This window comes from Trichosurus vulpecula, chromosome 9 (genome assembly GCF_011100635.1).
Source record: "Trichosurus vulpecula isolate mTriVul1 chromosome 9, mTriVul1.pri, whole genome shotgun sequence".
NCBI classification, from domain to species: domain Eukaryota; kingdom Metazoa; phylum Chordata; class Mammalia; order Diprotodontia; family Phalangeridae; genus Trichosurus; species Trichosurus vulpecula.
The window spans coordinates 71,682,061-71,706,638 of NC_050581.1; the positions used below are offsets into that span (position 1 = coordinate 71,682,061).

General features: G+C 45.4%; 1 protein-coding gene across 1 annotated transcript; it reads right to left on the reverse strand.

Annotated features, from left to right (window-relative positions):
* Positions 1-481: 481 nt before the first annotated feature.
* Positions 482-15,978, reverse strand: GNG13 (G protein subunit gamma 13). The gene is made up of 3 exons (XM_036737534.1): positions 15,602-15,978; positions 3,486-3,616; positions 482-760 (listed from the first exon to the last, which is right to left on the reverse strand). Exons 2-3 carry the CDS (start codon positions 3,581-3,583, stop codon positions 655-657), a joined length of 204 nt encoding a protein of 67 aa, XP_036593429.1. The 5' UTR covers positions 3,584-3,616; positions 15,602-15,978; the 3' UTR covers positions 482-654.
* Between the last annotated feature and the right edge of the window lie 8,600 nt (positions 15,979-24,578).

Sequence of the window (24,578 nt, forward strand, 5' to 3'; positions counted from 1 at the left end):
GTATTGCTTTGTTTTTATTTATGTATAAACCTTAGTTTCCTGCATGATTGGCCTGTTGACTGTAAAATTGTATATTCTACAATATACAAAAGTATTGAAAACCATTGAAAAGTCTTTTTTTTTTTTACAAAAGTTGTTCGTTTACAAGTTCCCCTCTGCCCCCTCCCCCGAAAAAAAAAAGGTCTGAATGGTTTTACACAAGTGTCAGCATCAGTCAGCATCATTAAATGAAAGCCCCCTTACCAAGAATTATAAGACTAGCTGGAGTAATTCTCCCTCCTTTCCTACTCTGCCATTATAACTTTAGATGGTGGTTCTGGCCCCATATGTCATTGGGACCCCACTGCCCAGACTCTTCCCTGGGTGAGTTTACCTTTCCCCAAACCCTAATTGCTCCCTTATCCCCATCCTTTAGGATTTGAAATCCTGCTTCCACCCACCCCTCTCCCCCACCCCCACCCCCCACCCCCCCATACAAATGAGAAGCCAAGGCAATATAGTAAGGTTGCTTTAGTGTGCCATGAACCTAACTGAAAACCAGAGAGAAGAGATTGAGTCGGTGGGAGAGAGTGGCGTGTTTGGGGAAGAATTCACTGTCCCGGTTGGTAGCTGCTGCTCCAGGGCGGATCTGGGAGGGAGAGCTGGAGCCCCTCACTACAGGATGGTACATTTTCCCTTCTCCACCCAGGGGTTGTTCTTCATCAGATCAGGATTCAGAAATGGGTCATTGGGGATTCCATCTTCAATCCACTTGAGCAGTCTACAGGAAGAGGGAAAGGAGTTAGAGTGTCCCTGGGAGGCCAGTGTGTGCCGAACAGAACCCTGGACCTGGGACATGGACAAGCTACTACGAGGCTGTGGTCAAGTCACTTAACTTCTATGTCAGTTTCCTTTTTAAAATGGGGGTGATAATACTTGACTCACAGGGTTCATTTATATTTAGTGAACATTTATTAAACACCTTCTGTGTGCCAGACATCGGTGATACAAAGACAAAAATGAATGTCCCTACCCTCAAAGGGACATATGTGGGGTTCTACAGGGTCATGGGCCCAGGTCTTTCTGACTCCTATAAATGTGGTATTAGAATTAATTCCAAATACTTTAGGGACTTAATGATTTTCCCTCCATTTGCCATGGTGGGAGGGTCAGCTAGGTAGTGCACTAAACAGGGCACTTGCCCTGGAGTCAGAAGGACCAGAGTTCAAATCTGGCTTCAGACACCAGCTGTGTGACCCCGCACAAGTCACTTAACCCCGCTTGCCTCCAAAAAAAACAAGTATGATAGAAAGAGCCCCCAGGTACTAAAGTCTAGTTTTACATACACGGCCTTGAGTTGTTTCCTTTCCTCTGGGATGCCTTCCCCCATGTATAAAATAAGGATAATGGGTCACAGATTTAGAGCTGGAAGGATCCTGAGAGGAAATCGAGCCAAATCCCCCCATTTTACAGATAAGAAACTAGAGCCCAAAGAGGCTGGGACTTTCCTCAGGTCACACCAGTTGCAGGAACAGGATTTTAATTCAGTGCCTCTGACTTAAAATCCAATATGCTTTCCCCTTACCAGCTGCCTAACAGGACCCAGCCTCAGTCCCTTGAAGTTAAAAAGATGATAGGAAGTGTTAATGATATTAGTAACATCATAACAGCATTGAGCCAAACAACTCAGAATTCTTTCAGGTCTTTCATCCAAGGTCAGAGGCTGGGCTCGGGTCTGCCAGGCAAGCTAGGTTCTAGAAGGGTTCACAGTCTCAAGACTTGCCTGGGGCTAAGCCTGGCATATGGCCTTGGAGAGTCAGAATGGCCAGGAACTGAAAGTGGTCACCTAGGACCCCTAGATCAGTGCCTAACATCAGTTGATCACTCCACAGCCAAGTGGCACTTGTCAGGCCAACAACTCACACCCAGCCAGAGCCTGTCAATTCTATCTCCATGCCACCACCTGAGCCCCTCTTGGATTAAGGCCTAGTTTGTTGAGAACAGATGGCACACTGCATTGGCATATACAAATGACATACAAATACACAGTGGTGCATTACAGCATATATGCAAAAACTGATGTATGCAAACGAATCCATGGTCTTCCTTGAAGAGTGGGAGGAAGGAATTCTTCAGATAGGGCTGTGTTGGGCCAATAGGCAGGAGGACTGATGTCCCAGACCTAGACTACAGGTATCCCAAGGAGAGGAAGACCCCACGGCAGGGGAAGTTAGTGGGTCCAAGGCAGCTTCCACCACCCCCTCCTCTGCCTCCAAAGAGCACAAAAATGAGCCCCAAACCAGGCTAAGACCCCTCTCTCATAAGAGATGCCCCCTCCCATTCCACCCCACCCTATTCCTTCCAAACATCCTTGAAGAAGAACCCTGCCCCTGGATCATTGAGCCACACCCTTGTCGCCACCCTCAAATGTGTATGCGTATCCATGTACACACACATATGTGTGTATATGTGTATGTATATGTAATCTATGTATAGTGTGTGTACATACACGTGTGTGCATATACATGTGTCTGTATGTACACATAGATATATACATGTACACATATACATACATACGTGTGTGTGTGTGTATCTGCACCTTCCTCAGGCTTCTCCCAAGTCAGTCCCAGCCATGCTGCCTTTCCCCTCCTATCTCTGTCCATCAGTAACCCCTGCCTTGAACCCTTCCCAAGGCACGGGTCCCAGGAAATATCCACATCAAGAAGTCAGAGAGTCCAGGTTATACCTTGGGTTTCCAAAGGCCTGATGTCTCTCCTCTGTCCACTTTCCCTGATTTCTTTGAAATCTCTGGGCGTCCTGTTCCAGATCCAGCATTCCTTCCATGCCCCCACCCTACTTCTCAGTGAGTCACCAGCATAAAGGTGATAGCTGAAGCCCTGGCAAATGACCCATAGTCTCTGCTGCTCTCTTGGGCTTGGATAACAATTGGTCTTAACAAAATTCTCCCTCTCGCCTCCCCCAGTGTATATTTTGTGTTTCACCCACCTGAAGGGGGTGCTTCCTGTTTGTATCCTCAGCACTTGGCACAGAGCCTGGCACTTAGTAGGTGCCTAATAAATGCTCGCCAAAATAATTTTCTGCATTATTTGGCCTTGGACGGAACTAAAAAGCCAGAAAAGAGAGAGTGGGGGCATGGAGGTACCCGAATGGAAGGGTGTTCCTAAAGGAACTCTGGCTCCCAGCATCACCCCCACTTAACAGGCAACTCTGGGACCCTGCCTTATCCTCAGAGCTCTTTCTTAGATTAAATAAACACCAGAGACCCTCAAGGGCCAAGCCAGAGGCAGCTGTTTGGAATAGTTTGTTTGCATAATATTTGAATGTGATTTGCATACTTGGGCCAAAGCTCACACACCATCAAAATATGATTGCTTCTCCCAACAACGGCCCCTCTCTCCACTTTTGACCCTGTCCTACAAGGGAGTGAGGAGTCAAAAGAAAGGAGGTTCATTGGAGGGCACATGCCAGGTCCAATGACGACTCACTCAGGTATTGTTTTTGAAGACATCTCCCTCTTGAAAGCCAGTTGGTATTTCAGACTCTCTACTTCTTTTTTCATCTGAGGTACATCCCACTCTTCCATGATGCCTGGAGGGCTGGCAGTTCCAGGAACAGGCTGGCAGTGGAGAAAGAGAAAAAGGAATTTAGGGACAAAGACCATCCATCCCAGCAACCAAAAAGCCACTTCTCTTCTGACAATGGACCATGGACAATGATGGACCCCAGTCCTTATTCTGCTAAGGGACCCATGTCACAAATACATCAGGCTATCAATCTCTATGAACTTGTTCTCCTGGGAGAGAGGCCAACCTCGCTTTCCTCCAGCTGAATGCAGATGGAAGGGGAGAGAATGAGTTGGCAGCTGAGAGCTCCCAGGTTGCAGCTGAGGCCTGGGGCCTCTGCTGGTAATGCTTTATAATAATTTTTAAAGCCCCTTACCATCCATCATTGCATTGAATCCTCACAATACTCTTTTGAGTCAAGCAGAACAAAGATTATTTTCCTTATCTTACAAACGAGTAAACTGAGGCACAGACCTCAGTGACCAACAGCAGCTACACTCTACTCTTTACCTTCATCACCGTCAGTTAAAACTATCACTAACATACCACCAGGAGCAGCAGCAGCAGCAGAATAGTACTTTAGGGGATAGAGTGTTAGGCTTCAAAGTCAGGAAGGCCTAGCGGGGAGTAGTTGGGGGCGGGGAAGAGGTGTTGCCAGAACCAGCTCAAACTGATGTGAGAGCCACTTGTTAAACCCAGCATGAGCATTGGCAAATGCCACCTCAGTTTATCTTTTTGTCAGTTTCTGGACTTAAGAAAGTAAAGGGGAAATGTTAATGATGCAGATTAAACTTAAAAATGTATATTGTTAAACATTTACCAAAACATACGTCACCTTGAGCAAGTCATTTAAGCAAGTCTTAGTGCCACAGGTGTCACTCTAAGACCATAAATTGCAGGTAAGATGCTGTTCAGCATCCATGGAATAAATTCATCATAAGGAACTTCCTACATCAATGAAATGACGTCATACACACAAAACCCATTCATTTCACCATCATCAGCACCACCCAGATCACCCTAGGAGGATCCAGCTGCCCTCCTGGATTTCTCTTGTTCTCCTTCTCAATTCTTCTTCTCTCGACCCGGACTCTTTCCTCTCCTCTTCTCTTCCTTTCCTTGATGATCCTGTTATGGGTTCAGTGATCATCTTTACCCAGATAACTTCCACATCCACGTATACAATCCTAATGTCTCTCCAGAGCTCAAGTCCTGTGTTGCCAGCTTCCTGCTGGATTGTTCAGTTGTTTCAGTCATGTCTGACTCTTCATAAACCCATCTGGGGTTTTCCTGGCAGAGATACTGGCTCGGTTTGCCATTTCCTTCTCCAGCTCATTTTACAGATGAGGAAACAGAGGCCAATAAGGTTAAGTGACTTGGCCGGGGCCACATAGCTAGTAAGTATCTGAGGCCAGATTTGAACTCAGAAAGATGAGTCTTCCCCTGACTCCAGGCCCAGGAACCTGTACTTCAACACCTAGCAGCACCTGCTGGATACTTACATTTAAATGTCCCTTTGATGTATCAAACTCAGCACCTCCAAGACAACTCATCCTCTTTTCTTCTCATCTAAACTTCTGGCCACCTTCCTCCCACCCCGTTTCCCTGCCCAGGTTCATAACCTGGAGTCATCTTAGACTCTTTTATACCTCCCTTGCCCCTCCCCCCTCCATATTCAATTGATTGCCTAGCCTCATTCATTCCACCTCCACAATATCTTGTATCTATCCACTTCTATCAGTTCACATGGCTGTCACCCTAGTTAACTTTATTCAACCAAGAAAGCAAGTCTTTGTCACCTCTTGCCTGGACAGTCACTGTAATACCTCTTAGTTAGGCTTCCTGCTTCCAGCATATCCTTTTTCTAATCCATCTTATGCACAGATGCCAAGATAATCTTCCTAAGGTACCACTTCGCTCCATTGCTTTGGAAACCTTCTGTAGCTCCCTACTGCCTCTTCTATAAAATACCAACTTAATAGCCTGGCGTTTAAGGCCTATCCACAATCTAGTTTCAAGCTTTCCTTCCCTTATCTCTTCCTTTATTCCGCACTACTCCCATCCTTATGTAGTGTCCCAGAAAAAAAAAAGGAACCAACACAGTTCTCTGAATTTGACATTCTATTTCCATGTTTTTCCTGAGGCCATCTCACCTTGCAATATCCTTCTGTTTTGCCAATCCTCCTCTCCCATTGGTGAATTCCATTTTGGTGGGCTTCCATTTTGTGGAGGGGCCCATTTCAACTAATCTTCATTCCTCTCCCTGCTATGCTTCTGACTTTCTGAACTTCAACACCAATATCCCAGCACAAGGTACTCTTTCAACCCTCCCCCACCCCTGTCCAATTCCCTTTGTGTGTTATTTACCCCATTGGATAGTCAACTCCTTGAGGGCAGGGACTGTCTTTCTTTTTCCTTCTATATGAATCCCTAGAGCTGAGAACAGTACCTGGCATATAGTAAATGCTTAATAAATGCCTTTTTCCTTGTGTCCATAAGTTTATACATTCTGTTTCCCATGCCTGGAACACACTTCTTCCCCACCTCTACATTTCAGATTTCCTATTGTCTTCCAAGCTAAGCTCAGGTACCATCTCTACTGTGACGTTTTCGCTGACCATCAGCTCACAGCTTCTGTCTGTATCTCACTGATTTATACACATATGAAAAATGTTAACCATGTTAGCCTCTGTAAGTAGATTTGAAGATCCTTGAGGGTGGGAATTATTTCTGATCTATCTTTGCATTCTCCAAAATCCAGCACAGGTAGGTAAGCAAGCTACTTGGGTGTAGGGATTAATCCATTTATTATGTTTATATCCCCAGTGCCTAGCACAACACTTTGGAGCGTAGTAGGTCCTGTCAACCTCTTTTGGTCTAAGAAAACAAACTAAATATGGCTGTGTTCCATATTTTTGTTTCTCTCACAAACTGGATTGACATGCATTGCGTGGGAGTTACAGTCCAGAACTAGGGCCGCTCCCCAAGGGGGCCAGTCCAGACCTGGCTCAATTTGGGGGTTAGGGTACAGAGTATATGCCCTCCAAAGAGTGTGTGTTCTCAAGGGGTCCCAATCAACTCTGACTGGGCAACATACTGGGAGGTGGACTATATTAAAATGAGGGTCTTGAGGTACGGACTTAGGTCATTTAATCTTGGCCAAAGAGACATCAATTTCCTTATCACCTGTCTTGACCATAGGGAGGAATCAACATTCACCCAGACCTGTCTGGGCAACTCAAGGAGCAGGAATAGACCCATTTAGATTAGATCTTAAGGCCCTCATGAAGAAGAAACTAAACTTACTAAGAAAGGGGGATAGGAGAAGCTCTGAGTCTCCAAGATAATGATTACTAAGGAAAATCATTTTTCACAATCCATAATGAATGTTTATTGACTGATTTTACATATGTTCAATAACGGTCTATTGATTCATTAATCAATATTAATTGATTAATTAATTAATCAATTAATATTGAGTAGACTTCTATTAAAGCAGAAAGCACCAAGGTTAGACATTGGAAAGAACTTTGCCAATAGTGGGATGGAGAGTCTGGAACAAGGCAGAGTTCTTTTGGGGATAAGAAACTTGGTACAATGATCTCAGGTTTATTGAACAGTCCTCTCCGCCTCACCTACCTTGGACAGGCTCTCAGGATTCTAGAGGCCCCCCCCCACATCTCCTTCCCCCCAGAACCAGGACTTCAGCGTTCTAGAACAGGGCTTCTTAAACTTTCTCAGTAGCATTCGTTGGCATTTCCTGGCCTGAAGGCATGTGCAGTACAAAGTGCGCATGCTTTGTGTTCAGAACCAAGGCTGCGGTGAGGTTGCATGATACAACATGGGCAAGCGCTGCCGGCAACACTTTGGATTCTTTATACGTTTGATTTTTAATTAAGTTTTGGTCATTGCATGCTCAGAAACCTCTTACTGTTGCCAAATTTTTCTGGGGTCTTGACCCACAGTTTGAGAAGTGCCATCCAGAACATCTTCTTCCCTTCCCCCCAAAGACCTCTAGAATCTGACCCATACTCTAGAACTCCTTGGGTGAGACAAATAGGCCTTTTGGTGAGAGGCTTTGTAAGTATTCCTCTTTGCCTTCTGTTGTTGTTGAAACCAGAGAAGAGGGGGGGGGGCATTTGATTAACAAATTTGAGAGTTGCCAGGGGGATCAGCAAGGATCTGCTTCCTTTTTAAGGAAGAGGGGAGAATCTGCAGCCTCGATTCCCCAAGCAAGCCAAGGGATCTGAACTCCACTGTCACATAAATATGAGATCTCCCCCTCTGGAAGAAATCTTACACTTGCCCTCAGTTTCTCCTACGTAAAATGAGACAATCCCTAAGGGTCCTTCCAACACTGACATTTTTTGATAGAGAACCTATGTATTCTCCGCAGAATAGGTTAGAGAATGAAATTTATCTGAGGAGACTATCAGTGACAATTGCTCAGCCACATTATCCTTCAAGGTTCTCTGCCCAGAGTCTAGGCTGGGGGGTTCAGTGGTCAGAACTCAGGACTAATGAAGCCAACTTATGGGATCCCCATTGAGACCAGTTAATTTTGCACACTTACTCTCTGAGCCTCAGTTTCCACATTTGTTAAATGGTAAATGCCTGACTTGATTCCTTCATGGAGTGGTTTTCAGTATCGTAAAGCTCAGTATAAGACTTTAATACTATTAACTCCTAAACCAGATTGATCCCTAATTGTGGCCCCAGACTGAGCCATCCCTCCAGAATGACCCCTAACCTTGGCTCCATACTGATCATACCTCAACCTCAAACTAACAACTAACCCACCCTGGCCCTTAATTTTGTTCAGACCGAGGCTACGGACTGACCCTGAAATCCCCACCTAGCTCCCTCCACTCACATGTACATTGGGTAAGGGAGATTATGGATGGCTCAGTGCGGTCCATCCCCACATGACTCTGAATCCATAGCCTGCTGCCACATAATAAAAGAATATGCACGTAGATCCCATTCTAAGGAAGCCCTATCTCATCCAATCTTGATTAGGGAGTACACCAGGAATAGCGTAATCCACTATACAAAAGCATTTGGCCCAGGGGCTAGACATCCTATTGACAGTCTGACTAAATGTGGCAAGGTGACAGAAAGAGAGCTGTCGTTCTCCTCACCATACCTCCCCTATGCCCAGCTTCAGCATCACAGCGGGCAGGGTTGTTGTGTCCCCTCAGCTCCTGACCAGGAACTAGATGGAATCTCAAATCCACCTGGGCACCACCCATTCAATCTGTCGCCAAGATGTGGTGTGCCATCCTATGCCAATCTACATTCTCCTCTCTGTTCTAGTTCTATGTGGGACCAAGAGATCCTGGGCCCTGGTCATCTCTATCATGGGACTACTAGAGATGCCTCTAATCCATTCCTTCCCCCCATCCTCCATTGCCCTGGGTTCTGGGATATAGGAAGACTCTAAATAACTTATCTTTTTTTGACCCTAAATAATTTAAATCCACTGGAGATCTCCAAGTGTCCCAGGGATTCTTAACTCCCATGAACAGCAGGAAGAGCAGTAGATCTGAAATCAGAGGCCGTGGGTTTAAATGCCACCTCTTACTATCTTTCCACCTGTGGGCCGGTCACTCTTGACTTCCTTGAACCTGAGTTTTCTCATCTCTAAAATGAAGGGATTGGGCTAGATGTCATGTAAATTCCCATCTAGCTCTAAATCTGTGTTCCTATGATCTTCTTGCACTAATCTTCTCCCAGAGGTTTTAACAAAATAAGGGGGCCATTTTGAATTTTTCTCTTCTGTCTGCTCTGGTTCTAATAAAAAGCTAAAGGGACCAGAGGGAGAAAACAAAACACACAAGAGTGTAATCATTCCACACCTTCCTGGCCCATGGTGCATCGGAAAGGGAGCTAGGTCTGAGGTCAAGAAACCTGAAAGACCCGAGTGTGAATCTCAGCTCTTCTGCTGACTACTCATCTGAGTGACTCTGGGCTAGTCATTTAAGCTCTTCCTTTTCCTAGCTCTAAAATGAGGTCGTAAGGATAGATAACTCACTGTTAGAAGGACCTTCGGAGGTAGCTATGTGGCAGTGTGGATAGAGTGCCCAGCTTGGAGTCAGGAAGACTTCCTCAGTTTAAATATGGCCCCAGACACTTACTGACTGTATGACCCTGGGCAAGTCACTTCACCCTGTTTGCCTCAGTTTCCTCATTTGTAAAATGAGCTGGAGAAGGAAATGGCAAACCACTCCAGTATCTTTGCCAAAAAAAAACCCAAATGGGGTCACAAAGAGTCAGACAAAACTCAAAATGAATCTTGGTTAAGTCTCATTTTAATATGATTTGGGTGTGCTCAGGCATTGTCCTGATTCCTCACTGACCCTAGCAAAAGAAGTCCCAGGGTGTCAATGGTATCTCCTTAACAAGGTAAGAGTTTGAAGGATGATTGGTTGATTCAAGTTCAGACATGGTGCTATCCCTTTGAACTCGGCCTTTGAAAGGGAGCTTGGAGAAGGAGCCCGAGGAGGACAACCAGAACTGGGTAACTGGTCAGAGAGAAGCCCATGGGACACATCTAAATTTGGTTTCCTCCAAGGAAAGCTGCCTGCCCTAGCCACATGGCACCTCCAGGGAACTGTGAACACCAGGAAACCATTTGGCCCCGGGATGGCCAATTATGGGCCTTGGCAGATGGATAAGGAGTTCCTGGGCCAAGTAGGGAGCAATGGGAATGACAGCCGGCCTCGATGTGCTGATGGCAACAGTCAAAAGATGAGCCACCACAGGAGGAAGGGGAGGCCAGGACAGATTAAGTGACTTACCCAAAGTCAAAGAGATAATAGGTAGCGGATCCAGGATTTGTATCAAGGTTCCTGAGAGCCAAATCCAAGCCTCCTTTAACCACCCCTATGCTGCTTCTCCCTAAAGTGCCTCCCAGCTAAAAGAGATCCTGTGATCCAGTGATGCCACCTTGCCCCTCCCCTTCCTCCAGCTCATTGGCCCCCTGGCTAATTAAAAGCGGGCCATGTCATGCTCTTGACACTACCCTCACTCCGAACAAGTGTCACTCATTCATCCCAGCTGCCCACTGTCAATGCTGGCCTTCGGCGCTCCACTTTACGTTGGCACCCTTGGGGCCAGAGGGCCAGTCACTTTGCATGGGCTGAATCAGAAGGATTTCACACACAAAACCCACATCTGGTGAATCAGGACTGATTTGACTGCGATTTGAATCACTGGCTGAGTCAGGTTCCAACGGCAGAGGAAGACTGAGTTGAAGGACTAAGAGTGGGATTGGGGCTGGACAAGGGGCACATGCCCCCGGACTCAGGGGTGGGGGGAGGGGAACAGGCTCCGGACCTGGGTCATTGGCAGAAAGGCCAGTGGTGTACAGCAATGGTATCCAGATAGCGCTTTAAGGTTTTCGGAACGCTTTACAGATATCTCATTGACTCTCACAATAATCTTGGGAGGTGGGTACTATTATTATCTCCACTTTACAGCAGGGGAAACTGAGGTAGATGGCAGTTAAGTGACTTGCCCAAGTACATGGAGATAAGGAAGGATTTGAACTCAGGTCTTCTGGACTCCAAGTCCAGTGCTCTATCCACTGTGCTACCTGGCTACTAGTAGAAATAATTTATAACCAGGAAAAGTGGGTTCTAATCCTGGCTCTGCCACAAATCTGCTTTGTGATCCTGAGCATGACACCTCTCCCTGGGTCAAGGAGTAGATTTGAAAAGAATGGTTTCTAGTATCCCTCCCAGCTCTAATGTTCTCTCTCTCTCTCTCTCTATGTATATATATATATATATATATATATATATATATATATATATATATATATATATATATATATATATATATATATATATATATATTTATTTGCAGGAGGGAAGGCAAGGCAGTTAGGGTTAAGTGACTTGCCCAAGGTCACACAGCTAGTAAGTGTGTCAAGTGTCTGAGGCTGGATTTGAACTCAGGTCCTCCTGACTCCAGGGTCGGTGCTCTACTCACTGAGCCATCTAGCTGCCCCGATAGCTACTATAATAATAATAATAATATATTATTATTACTTATGCCATTCATTTCACAAGATTTGTATGAGTAAAACTCACAATGTAGAATTCTCTTATTCTAGAACTACTGCTTTATTCAAATGCCTCTTATTAGGACCAGTTTCCCTTAAAAAAATCTGCATCCCACAGCTTTCAATATTTAAATGATTTCCTAAATCTAAGAACCTATAATGGAAGAGTAAAAATTCAGGACACCTCTCCTCCTTCCCCCAAAGTGAGGTCCTAGCCATGTGAGGAAAGTGCCTTGTCAACCTTAAAACACTGTAGAAATGGGGAATAATATTGCTGAGTATCATCATCTCTGTCTGGTCTGGCTAAAGAAATCTGCTACCCCAAGGAAAGGCTGGGGGCAGAGAAAAATGGGTGCTGTTCCTGTTATTGGAGCTAGCTGGCCCCAGAGAACACTTATTCAAAGAGGTCAGAGGTGGTGAGTGTGGACCGTTGAATATGCTGTTGGATGTAGGTGCCTGGCTTATAGTGACCTTAGATAATGCTGCTGATTAACTGATGTGATTAATTTTGCTCAACCATTTCTCTCTGTGTCTCTCTGTCACTGTCTTTTGGTCTCTCTGTCTCTCTGTAGCTCTATCTCTGTCTTTCTGTCTCTCTGTCTGTGTCTCTGTCTTTTCACCTTTTGTGACAAAGGATGTGGGGAGAGGATATTCAGAAATTAAGGTAAGATATGGAAGTGAGGTAGTAATAAAACTTTTAAAATATGACTATTATAGCTAGAAGAGAATTTAAGGATTATCTTAGACTGGGTTCTTAACACAGGGGTATCCTTAGACTGATTTCAGGGGCTCTGGGAATTTGGATTAGAAAAAAATTACATCTTTATTTCAACATAATTGGTTTCCTTTGTAATCCTATGGATAGGTGTTCCGAAAGTCTTGACACTCCTAAAGCTTACTGCTGTACTGAGCCTTTGGGAATGCCCTGCACTTTATTTTATGCATTTAAAAATCATCCCAAGCACATTCACCAAACTCCCAAAGGTGTCCATGACACTAACAAGGTTAAGAACCCTTGAATTCTTGACCAACCACCTTATCTTAGATGTGCCTTCACAGAGACCCAGAATGGGCTATATGTTGACTTGATGGCTGATTCAGGGATAGAAGCTAAGTCTCCTGATACCCAATCCCCAGTTCTTTCTACACCATGCCTGCCAAGGGGTTACCGTTAGGGTATAGAGACTGGGTATAGAATCGTTTGTGGGGCTGCACTACCAAAAGGTAGGTGGGGATAAAGGAAACCACGGCAAGTGCTCGAATAGAACTGGTGTCCAGGAAGTATTTAATGAATTAAGGAACGGTACAAAGAATGGAAACAAAAGAAGGTCCCCAGAGAGGAGGTAATTTGGATCTTTTCTAGGGGAGAGAAGAGTATCTGTGGCCAGAGCCCCCAGGGCAGTTGGAGCTATGACCCAGCCACTTGGTGAGGACCAACTAGGTTGGCTCAGGGAAGGGCGCTTGTAGACTCTGGGGCCTAGGGAGAATTTATCTTACCCCCCTGAGCCTAGCTCTTGGCCCTCACCCCCAGTGACTCAATCACTGCATAGCAACAGAGTCCTGGGACCTGCAAGACTCCGCACCTTACCCTGGACTCCAGGTTCCCAGAGGCCTTCTGTAGCCAAGGTTCTATGGAAGATAAAGATAGGATTTGGAGGGAAGAAGGCAGAGCAGGCAGAGTACTAAGAGGTGAGATTGGGCGGGTAGGATGTTAGGATTTGGGGGAACAGATATCACAGGCAGAATTTAGTGGGCAGGATATTAGGACAAATATGACAAACAGAATTGAGGTGGGGCAAAATTTTGAGGGGCCTGGATATTGGGATGTGAAAGGAAGGAAGGCCAACTGTTGGGGGCAAAAGGTTGGGATTTTAGGAACCAAGGAACAAAGATGTTCAAAGACATGGCTTGGGGGAAGGATGTTAGGATTTTTGAGAGAGAGAGGACCAGCCATTAGAAGACCTAGTATCAGGATTTTAGGGGAGGAGAGGAAATTTGGTAGACAAGGTTTTGGGACTTTGCAGGTAGAGTAGGATTGGGAGGGGTGTGTGATATAGGGTGTTGGGGGATTAGCATACAGAGAGTGCCTAGAAGGCAGCCTGAGTAGGAATTTGGGGGGCTGTAAGGCAATTTGGTTTTACTCTCTCCAGGACCCGAGATAATTCTGGCTCAGATGTAAAGAGAGGGGGTAAGCATGTCTGCCCTCTTAGGCCTGGCTGAAATTTTTATTTTTAGCTTAAGCAAGTGTGTGAGGCGGGCGAAGGGAGAGTAATTGGGCCCAGTGCCCTCTCTGCCTGTCACAGTGCGAGTCTAGGGGAGCCAGTAGCTTTGGCTTTAACCATGTGAAGCCTGGAAATCCTTCCAGGGTCATCAGTGGAAGGGGAGGGAAAGAGGGTTTGTAAGGGTATGTGGGGTGTAATTCCTTCTTACTTTTTGCCTAAAGAGAGAAAGGCTGGATGCCTTTCTCAGCTTCACTGAGATGGGTATTTTTCCATCTGTCTGCAAAGCACACTGCCTCCTGGTGCTGTTTTGGTTTGATTGGGTGTGTACATGCACGCACACACACACACACAAACACACACAACACATATATAGACGCAAATATAATCTCACACTAACTTACACAGTGATAAACAAAGATACACATTCATGAGCATAGCTGTACATACAGACATATATACATAAGGACACACACACATACACACACCCCTAGTTGTAGGGGTTTCTTCTATCTGATCGCTGTCAGATTGGTCACAGAGGGACAAAAGCTCTGTGGGGTCAAGGTCTTGGGCATTGCTCAGAGGGTGACTCCATCTCTTTGACCACAGATGGGGGTATCTATAAGCAAGTATAGGCTGGATGGTAATACACCTATACCTTTGCCAATGTACTCATGGGTATACATATGGCAACATACACATAAATGCACACATGTAAGCACAGTCATACTCAGACACAAATGCTTTCAGAGACTCAGGCACTCAGGTAGACACAGCTTTACAAATACACAAATATCCAGACTCATAAACACAGGCACAAATAGACAAATTCGCACATGCACACAAGCAGCTGTCTGACCTTTGCTCCAGTCAGTCCTTACCAAAATCTCCCCTCTCTTCTTAGATGAGGTGAGAACAGTCATCAAAAATTGATCTTATGGTCAAAATGACTTGGAAGGCCAATGGCTGCACTGCTAATCTCCTTCTCTTGATCCTTCCCTTCTTCCCACCTCATTCCTCTCTCTTCCTTCCTCCCCCAAACTCTCCAGTCATTTCCCCCCTCTCCTTACAGGATCCCACAAGGGCCTCCAAGAATAGGACTGGAGGGTCTTGATGGGGGAGGTGAGGGAGGAAGCCGAGGACCATTGACCTCCAAATTCTTGGGCCCAGCTTCTGCACCCTTCCCATCTCCACCACCAAGGAGGCAGACTGATCAACCAACGTCTTCTTTCTATTATCCCTTTTCTGCCGCATCCCAATAAAACCTAGTCTAGCCTAGCCCTACTATAGATGCCCCCATCTCTGGTCAGAAGGATGGGGCCATCCTCTGGGTGCTGTCCAAGACCTTGGCCCCAGAGCGCCAGTGTCCCTCTGTGAGCAACCTGACAGAAGACCAGATAGGAGAAACCCCTATAAATCTGGTCCTGAACCCCCAAACCCAGATCACATCCTTATGGGGGACCAAGAGCCAGCCTGCCCTCTCAGACTGCCCTCTCTAACCCAGATGCTTTGCCCTGCATCTTTCATCCTCTGGCCTTAACTATGCTTGAAACACTCCCAAGCAGCCCGGCAGCCTGCCCCAAAGCTTTTTTCTCCTCTGGCTGAGGAGTCACAGTCTGTCCTTCCTCTAGCCTAGGTGGCCTGGAGCCAGCCACCACGAAGGGAAACAAGCCTTGTTGAGAAGGCAGTACGGGGACCGGGAAAAGCGGGAGATCCCAGGTCCAATCCCATCTGCACCCCCAAGACCCTACCTGGAAAGCGAGCTCCTACGAGCGCAGACCCTGGCCCTTGTCAGCCGGGCGTTCCCCAGAGCCTGGCAGACTCTCCTTGCTGCTTCCAGATGCGCCTCCGCTCCGCTCCGCTCCTAAAGGCGATCTCGAGCGAGCTGGGGACGGTTCCGCAGTCCCAGCGGGAGAGAAGAGAGGAAAGCCGGCGCACTGGCGCGTACAATGGGGACGCCCCCCAGCTCACCCGCTGGATCCTGGGCTGCCCCGAAGGGGAGGAGGTGGGGCAGGCTGAGCGAGTGTGAGAGGAAGACCCAGACAGACTGAGCTAGAGCTAGAACGGGGGCGCGACGAGCCAGTCAGACGGAGCGAGCCCCGGGCCCTGCGTCCTGCGTCCTGCGTCCTGTTCCAATCCCTCCCAGTGCCCTCTGTGCTTAATAGCAGGTTCTGCAGAAACAGGAGCGGATTAAGCAGTAGCTGCTGGGTGTCTCATTAGCTCCTGGGTAATTTCCATTGGTAGCTGACGCTGGGTGACAGGGGATGTTTGGGTACCACTGCTGGCTCCCCTTGAGAGCGAGCCTTTAATTGTATCCCTGAGGGGTAAAGGAGACCCAGAACAGAACCCAGCACACACACGGGGGCACACACACGTATTCAGCACGCATAGACACAACACACAAGTACACACAATACAAAAAGATGCACAGTCACAACACACACACCCACACACCTGATACACAAGCACACACATTTAACACAGCAGTCATGCAGTATAGACATTTCCACACATTCAACACAGCAGTCATGCAATACAGACACTTCCACACATTCAACACAGCAGTCGTGCAATAGAGACACTTCCACCATAAGCAAAGGTACCAAAAATGCATACATACAGTTCCATGAGAGACAGACATACACAGAACACAGAATACTCCCATGTCACACAAACCCAGCAACATAGATACAAAATACTTAAGGGTAACAGCTCAAGACTTAAGTATTATGCCCGTTTTAGAGGTGAGGAAAGAGAAAGGCTAAAGGGTCAAGGGTCCTGCCTGAGATCCCCCAGTCAGTCCACATAGGAGCATGGCAGAATGGCTAGAGTGTGGATTGGAGCCAGGGAGACCTGGTTCCAAAATCTCCTTAAAGGCACTTTCTCACCCTGGCCAAATCACCACCTATAAGTCACAATCTTCTCATGTAGGAAGTGGGGATGATACTAATAGCACCTACTTCACAGGGATAAAGGATAAGGATAAAATGAAATAATATATGTAAAGTACCTTAAAGTGATAAATATATCAGTTATTATTATGGAGACATGCCTGTGCACAAAACATAGGTGAACACATATGCACAGATTCCATATAGACATGCAAGCACACGCTCACACACACAAGGGGAGGGATAGACTATAATATAACTCCTACTCAAGATCCCTCAATGACTTCTGAGGTGACTCAGAAGCACCCTAAAGGATATTTGCTGTGACTCTGGCTGCCCATTTAATTTCCCTTTCCCTTGAGGTCAGTGTGTGACCAGGACGTGGAAGGAGGAGGTCCCATCCTGGGAAGAAAGAAGCATCTAATTAACACCTCCCAACAGTAGCTGTTCTGTGACCTCATGAGACAGGGACAAAGACTGTATCTTAGGGGGCAGCTAGGTGGCACAGTGAGTAGAGCACCAGTCCTGCAGTCAGGAGGACCTGAGTTCAAGTCTGGCCTCAGACATTTGACACATTAACTGTGTGACCTTGGGCAGGTCACTTGACCCCAATTGCCCTGTCTTCCCCCCTGCAACCAAATAAAAATATTTTTTTAAATTAAAAAAACAAAAAATATTGTATCTTACTCTCATTCACTATGGTCCTGCTTGCCATAAAAGATCCAGGAGAGACAATAGGACCCCAACTCACTAGATGTAGTCCCTGAATGCCCACGCTAGCTGACCCAAAGGATGGAATGTTTCAAGCACATAAGGGGAAGATGAGGTTAAAGGCCCTTCATGAAGCACCCTGGTGTGGATGTGGGGAGGTTCTGCCCTGGGACAGCTATGACGCAGAGAGAAAGAGGGACAGAGACAAGGAGATAGAGACAGAGAAGTAGTTCAGAAAAAAACTAACCCACACATTAATAGAATCTGTATTCGCAGGATATGCAAGGTTCCCTATCCATAGACATTCACCTCTGCAGAGAAGGGAGAGATGCGTTTTCTCACCTCCTTTTTGGGACCAAGCTTAGTCAAAGTGCTACAGTTGTCATTCACTTTTGGGTTTTGGGTGACTTTTTTCTTTCAGTGACTCCATTGTTGAAATCAGTGTGTATCTTGTCTTCCTAGTTCTATTTATTTCGCTCTTCCAGACTTCTCTCAATTCTTCACATTCATCATTTCTTACAGTGTAGTAATATTCCATTTCATTCCCATGCCCTGGTTTGTTTAACCATCTTGTAATCGATGGGTATCTTCTTTGTTTCCAGTTCTTTGCTACCACAAACAGTGTCAGTAGGAATATTGTGGTGAACAGGAGACCCTTCTGCTCTGGATTTCTTTGGGATGTAGACCTACCAGTGGGATCTTAGGGTCAAAGGACAAGGACATTTTTGTCTGTTCAGCTCTTGGAATGCCCTAATTGTACTTTCCTTTTCTGTCCAGCTAAAACCCGTCTTTCTTCCACTTCCTCCCAGAGCCCTTAGTTCTGCCCTCTGGGACCATGAAGAACAAGCCTAATCCATCTTCCCCACAGCCCTTTAAATTCTTGAAGATAGCCACCCATTCCCCCTTAAACCTTCCCTTCCAGAGGCTGAATATCCTTAGTTCCTTCAGCCAGTCCTCACATAGCATGGCTTCCTGGAGCTAGAGAGGCCTGGGTTCAAATTCTGATGAAGATACTTCTTAACTGTATGACCGTGGGTCATTTATTTAACCTTTCTCAGCCTCAGTATCTTCATCTATAAAATGGAGGTGATAATAATAGTAACTGTCACCGGTGTTCTAATCCCCTCACCATCCTCTTTACTTTCCTACCTAACCTGTTCTGTCATAGTTAATTGGCTTGCTTCTCGGTGTGAGTATATTCCCTGCCAAGGTCTGGGATTCAGCAGATTTGGGTTATAGCCTTGGCTCCATCACTAACTCGACTTGTGAGGCTTAGGTTAGTGAATTGCTTCCCTTCTCTGGGCCTCATTTTTGGTATCTGTGGTATGGGCTTCTACAAAGCTTGAGGACAAATGTGAGAATACTTTGAAATGCTTAACACAAGCATTTTACACACACACACACACACACACACACACACACATCCTTGTGATTTTGCTGTTAGGTTGGACTGCGTAGGAGTTAGTATATGAGACACCCTCTCTATATGAAACCGGTTCTCTCCCCACAGCCCATCTCTGTATCACTGAGTGATTTAGGAGAAAGAGTCTTTCATTGGCTAATCTCTTCCGTTGGGTCTCATCTTTGCCCCAGAAGATCTTATTTCAAAAAAGACATTAATCTCTTTGGCTTCACTCTTTACGGTAGTATAGAAAGATTTCAACTAATTAAGTTGAATTCTCTACCTACAATACTTGCCCTGGTAGTTTATGACATGTGCTCGCAGATGCCTCCCCCCCGCCTCAGCATACATTCTTCACTGTCCAGGGAATTTACCAGGGACCGTTTCTCACTGCTTTTTCACAAGTTTGGGTTGTTTTAGGAGATAAAGGGAAAACTATGACTTCTATCCAGCTTGGAGGCAAGGGAACAAACTAGATAATCTCTGAGAGTTATGGTGACCTAGTGGTTTCCAGCTCTACAATCCTAGGATCTCCAGCCCTACAGACAACCTGTGACTGATATTTAAGTGTTTGTTTTTATAACTGTGCTCATTAGTTATTCTGGGAGGTGACTGAACCCAGTTATCCCCATTCTACCCCTGGGGAAATTGAGGCCCATATAAGGAATAGCACTTGCTTAAAACCACTGGAGTCAGCATCAATCTCTGCTTGTCCCGACTCTGTGGAACTTTTCCAAAGGTGGGCAACACACTGACGATCAGAATACCACCTGTCACGTAACAAGGAAATAGCTACATTCATGAGGTTGACAACTTTGAGGGTCTCAGCTCTTAGTGTGAAGGTGATGCTCTTGGCCCATCGGCAATGAGACGAGGATTATAACCTAGAAACAGGGATGGGCTGTACTGAGCCATCCATACTGGCTCCATGGCTACTCTTCATGCCTGGGATACACTCCCTCTACCTCTTAGAACCCGTAGATTCCTTCAAGGCTCAGATCAAGTGCCATGTTCTGCAAGAGGCCTTTCCTGATCCCCTTAGTCTCATATGCAATTGAGTTGACCAGGGTGTTAGACTGGGGCTGAATTAAGGGTCAGACAATGAACAGAGTTAGAGGTTGTCTGAGGACTAGATTAGGGGTCATTTTGAGGCTAGGAATCATTCCATAGCTAGAATTTGGAGTTGACTTGGGGCATAAGGGATCAGTCTTGGGCCTGAATTTCAAGGCAATCTAGGGTGAAGATTAGGGTTTGATTTTAGGCCAGGGTTAGGGGTCAGTCAGTTTAGGGCATAAATTTGGGATAGGTCTAGGTGCAGGCTTAAGTGGTCAGTCTGATGTTAGAATTAGGACTCACTCTGTGGCCAGCTCATACCCTTCTTATTAGAGGAGTATGTAAATACCAGGAGGGTAAGAACCACCCCTTATAAATGGTTTTTGAGTGAATAGATTATGCCTGCTGTTATATAAAAGAGGGATTAGATTTGTTCTGTTTGGCTCCAGAAGACAGAACCAGGAGCAATGGGTAGAAGAAAGAATTCAATTCAGGGGGCAGCAGGTGGCACAGTGGATGGAGCACTGTCCCTAGAGTTAGGAGGACCTGAGTTCAAATCCAGCCTCAGACACTTACCCTGGGCAAGTCACTTCACCCTGATAGCCTCAAAAAAAAATAACTCAATTTAGGTTTGACCTCAGGAGAAACTTCCTAACAATTAGAGCTGTCCAAAAGAAGAAAGGGATGTTTCAGGAGAGATAGCTTATTCCCTCTCCTTGGCCATCTTCAAGTGGAGACTGCATGACCCGTGGTCAAGTATGTTTCAATTGGAATTGTTGTATGGGTTAGACTAGAATAGATGCTGAGGTCCCTTCTTACTCCCATTCTGTGCACGTTGAACTGTGTACCATTTATGTGCTCAGGGAGGATTTATGTGTTTGTGGGAGTTTCGGAGCATGTGTGACCTTTGTACAACTTTAGGTGTGACTGCAAGTACATGGAACAGAGACTGAGCCGTCTCTAGCTCTGGTCAGGTTTTTACACATTCTTGACACAAAAGAGACTCTGTCCTAGATCTCAAGCACTCCCAGCCACATTGATCCTAATGGCAAAGGAGGATAAAATCTGTGCTCTATTAAGAGTTTATTTTCTAGATAAAGAACCTTCATTTTCCCTGGGACCATTTGAGCCATATGTGCCATGAGATCATTCCTGGGGGGTGCCTTGATAGGCACATTGACTCTTCACCTTCCCTGAAGATTGAGATTCCCACCGATATAAACATGGCCCCTCTGAATAGTGGGCAGAATTTACCTGGTTGATTCCACTGGGCAGTTAATCAAACCCCTTTAATCAACCAATCGGTCAATTCATTCACAAGCATTTATTAAATGCATATTATGTGCTAGGCTCTGTATGAGGTGCAGGGGACACAAAGACAAAACTGAAACAATCCCTGACCTCAAGAAGCTTATATTCTGATGGAGGAGAGAATATATACCCATGTAGTTATATACAAAACAGATACAAGAGAATTTGATATTAGGGGAGCAGACACCAACAGCTAAAGGGGATCAGGAAAGGCTTCCTGCAGAAGACAGCACTTGATCCGAGCCTTGAAGGAAGCTGGGGTTCTAAGAGGTGGAAGGAGTGCCTTCCAGGCATGGAGAGTAGTCTTTGCAAAAACACAATGATGGGAAATGGAGTGCGATGTGTAAGGAACAGGAAGAAGGAGAATTGGACATGCACGTAGAGAGTATCCATGAATAAAACTGGAAAGTTAGGTCAGAGCCAGGAGGTGAAGGGTTTAAAATGTCAAATAGAAGAGTTTTTATTTGAAACTAGAGGCAAAAAGGATTCACCATAGTTTACTGACTAGGGGAGTGACATGGGCAGACCTGTGCTCTAGGAGTGTTTCTTTGGTAGCTGTGTGTAGGTAGGGGGATCATAGTCCAGCAAGAGATGATGAAGGCCTGAACCAGGGCCCAGTCAATCAAGGGAACATCAGGTAAGGCCCTCGGATCCCCAAATGTCAATCCTGCTGACTGTCATTCTATCATATAACTTTATTCCTTTAGATCTTGAAAGTTTTGCAGTTTCCCAGAGTCCTCTCTTCAAATACAAGTACTGCTGTGAGCTAACACTGTAATTTTCCCCTAGTGGTTATTGTTATGGAATCCCAAAATCTCAGAGCTGGAAGGGACCTTAGGGGGTCATCTAATTTACCTTTCTACATGCTTTAGGAATCTCTTCTATAGTATTCCGAACAGGGAATCATTCAGTCTCTTCTTCTTTCTGAAAGTATTCACTTCCAGCTAGGGGAGGTCAAGATTGCTGGACAGCTCTGACAAGAAGTTGTTAAACTGTATTGAGCAGAAGTATGTCTCCCTATAACTTATTTCCCATTGGTCAGTGCCTGGCACTATAAGAGCCTAATAAATGCTTTTTTCCTTCTTTTCTTCCTAACTTCCTTCCTTCCTTCTTTCCTTCCTTCCTTCCTCCTTTTTTCTTTCCTTCCTTCCTTTCTTCCTTCCTTCTGTCCTTCCTTCCTATTACCTTCCTTTTTTCCTTCCATCCTTCCTTTCTTCCATTCTTCCATTCTTCCTTCCTTCCTTCCTTCCTATTCCCTCCCTCCTTCCTTCCTTCCTTCCTTCCTTCCTTTTCTGCCTCCCGGCGGGCTTGGCTCCTTCTTTCCCTCCCTCCTTCTTTCCCTCCTTTCTTCCTCCTTCTTTCCTTCCTTCTTTTCTTCCTCTCTCTTTCCTTCCCTCCCTTCTTCATCTGTGTCCTATCTTCTGGTGCCATACAGAACAAGGGACTCTAATCAGGTTTCCCAAGCCAAAAAGGACAGGGCAAGGCGCTAGCTTCCTATTTGACTGTGGTAATAGAAAGCCCATTGGCTTAGGGGTCAGGTGATCTGGTTTGTAGTTTTGTTTCTATGTGTTCGGGCATGTTTCTAGGCCTTGGTTTCTTCCTCTGTCAAATGAGAATGTTAGACTAGGTGATCTTACAGAATCACAGAAGCTCAGAACCAGAGTCAGAAAGTTAGAAGGGGTCTCAGTGGTTGTCCAGTCCAACCCCGATTTGAACAAGAATCTCTTTGACAGCATTCCTACAAGGGATCATCTAATCTTTACTTAAAAGACCTCAAGAGAGAAGAAACCTACTACATCTTCTGAGGTGGCCTGTTGTACGTCTAGACAGCTCCTATGGTTAGGAAGCTTTTTCTTACATTGAGCTGAGATCTTCATCCCAATCCTTCCACCCAGTACACCTAATTTTGCCCAGTGTGGCCAAGCAGAATGAGTCTAATTCATCTTTCACATGACAGGCATTCAAAGACTTGCAGAAAGCTGTCACATCCCAAGTCTTTCCCTCAAGATAAATGTTTCCAGTTCCTTCAAGCAATCCTCATCTTCACCATCCTGACTGCCTTCATCAGGACACTGAATCTTTTTATTGTTGTTCCTAAGTTACGGTACCCAGAACTGATCACAATGCCCTGGATATAGTATAAATTGAGCAGAATATGGAAAAAGTATAACCTCCCTAGTCCTGGATGCCATTTCTTTCAATATAACTTAAGATTAGATTAAATTTCTAGCTACACATTATTGATTAATATTGTGTTTGTAGAACATTAAAATCTCAGCTTTTTGAGGGGAGTGGCAATCAGAGTCAAGCAACTTGCCCAGGGTCACACAGCTAGTAAGTAACTGAGGCCAGATTTGAACTAAGGTCCTCCTAACTCCAGGGCCATTGCTGTGTTTGCTGTGCCACCTAGCTGCCCCTAGCTCTTTTTCAAACAAACTGTCTAGGCTCATCTCCTCCATCTAGTATTTGTGAAGTTAATTTTTTGGACCCAAGTGGGTTAAATTTCAACCTATTAGTCTCTTAAGATCTTGTTGGATCCTGATTTTATTATACAATGTGTTAGCAGTATCTCCTAGGTCACTTGTAAATTTAATAAACATGTCATCTTTGCTTTTATCTAAGTTATTAATAAATAATAGAAACCTATTTTCCAGGTGACATTGAACCATTAGTGACCCTTCTTGGGTCTGACCATTCAGCCAGTTCTGCCTCCCCTCAGTTGTACTTTTCTCGAACCCACACCTCTTCATCTTGTGCACCAGAATAGTATGAGAACCTTTGCCAAATGCTTTGCTAGAAAACAAGGCAAATATATCTATGGCAGTTCCCTGATCTACCAGCCTAGTAACCCCATCAAAAAAAGGAAACTGGGTCAGTCTTATGATCTGTCCTTGATGAAATCATAATTAAAATTGCTATTTGTGCAGTGCTTTAAGATTTATAAAGTACTTTACATACATCATTTCGAGCCTCATTCGTGACGTTCCTCTGCTCAACACTTCCTTCTCTAGATGCTCAACAACTGCTACTTCCACAATACATTCTTGAGTTTTACTAGGAGTGGCAATCCAATTCACTTCCCTCTAACATGAATACTCCACTCTCTTCCTTTTTTTTTTCTTTTAAGTTGTGACAACATCTGCCTTTGTCCAGACTTACAGAACCTTTCCCATTCTCCACAGTCTTTCAAAATCTCTTTTACCAACTCTCTTAACACCCTGGGATGTAGTTCACCTGGGCCTGGACTCCTGAATTCACTAACAGCTGCTAAATGCCCTTTATTCCTCCTAGTAATATATCCCTACTTACTGTGGGTTTCAACTTCATAAACCAAAACACGCCTACATTGGCGACTATTCC

Excerpts from the sequence above, each read along its gene's own strand:
- GNG13 (XM_036737534.1), bottom strand. The coding sequence starts at position 3,583 with ATGGAAGAGTGGGATGTACCTCAGATGAAAAAAGAAGTAGAGAGTCTG. Across the intron at positions 761-3,485 it reads TCTTCAAAAACAATACCTGA|ACTGCTCAAGTGGATTGAAG; the intron begins GTGAGTCGTCAT and ends CTCTTCCTGTAG.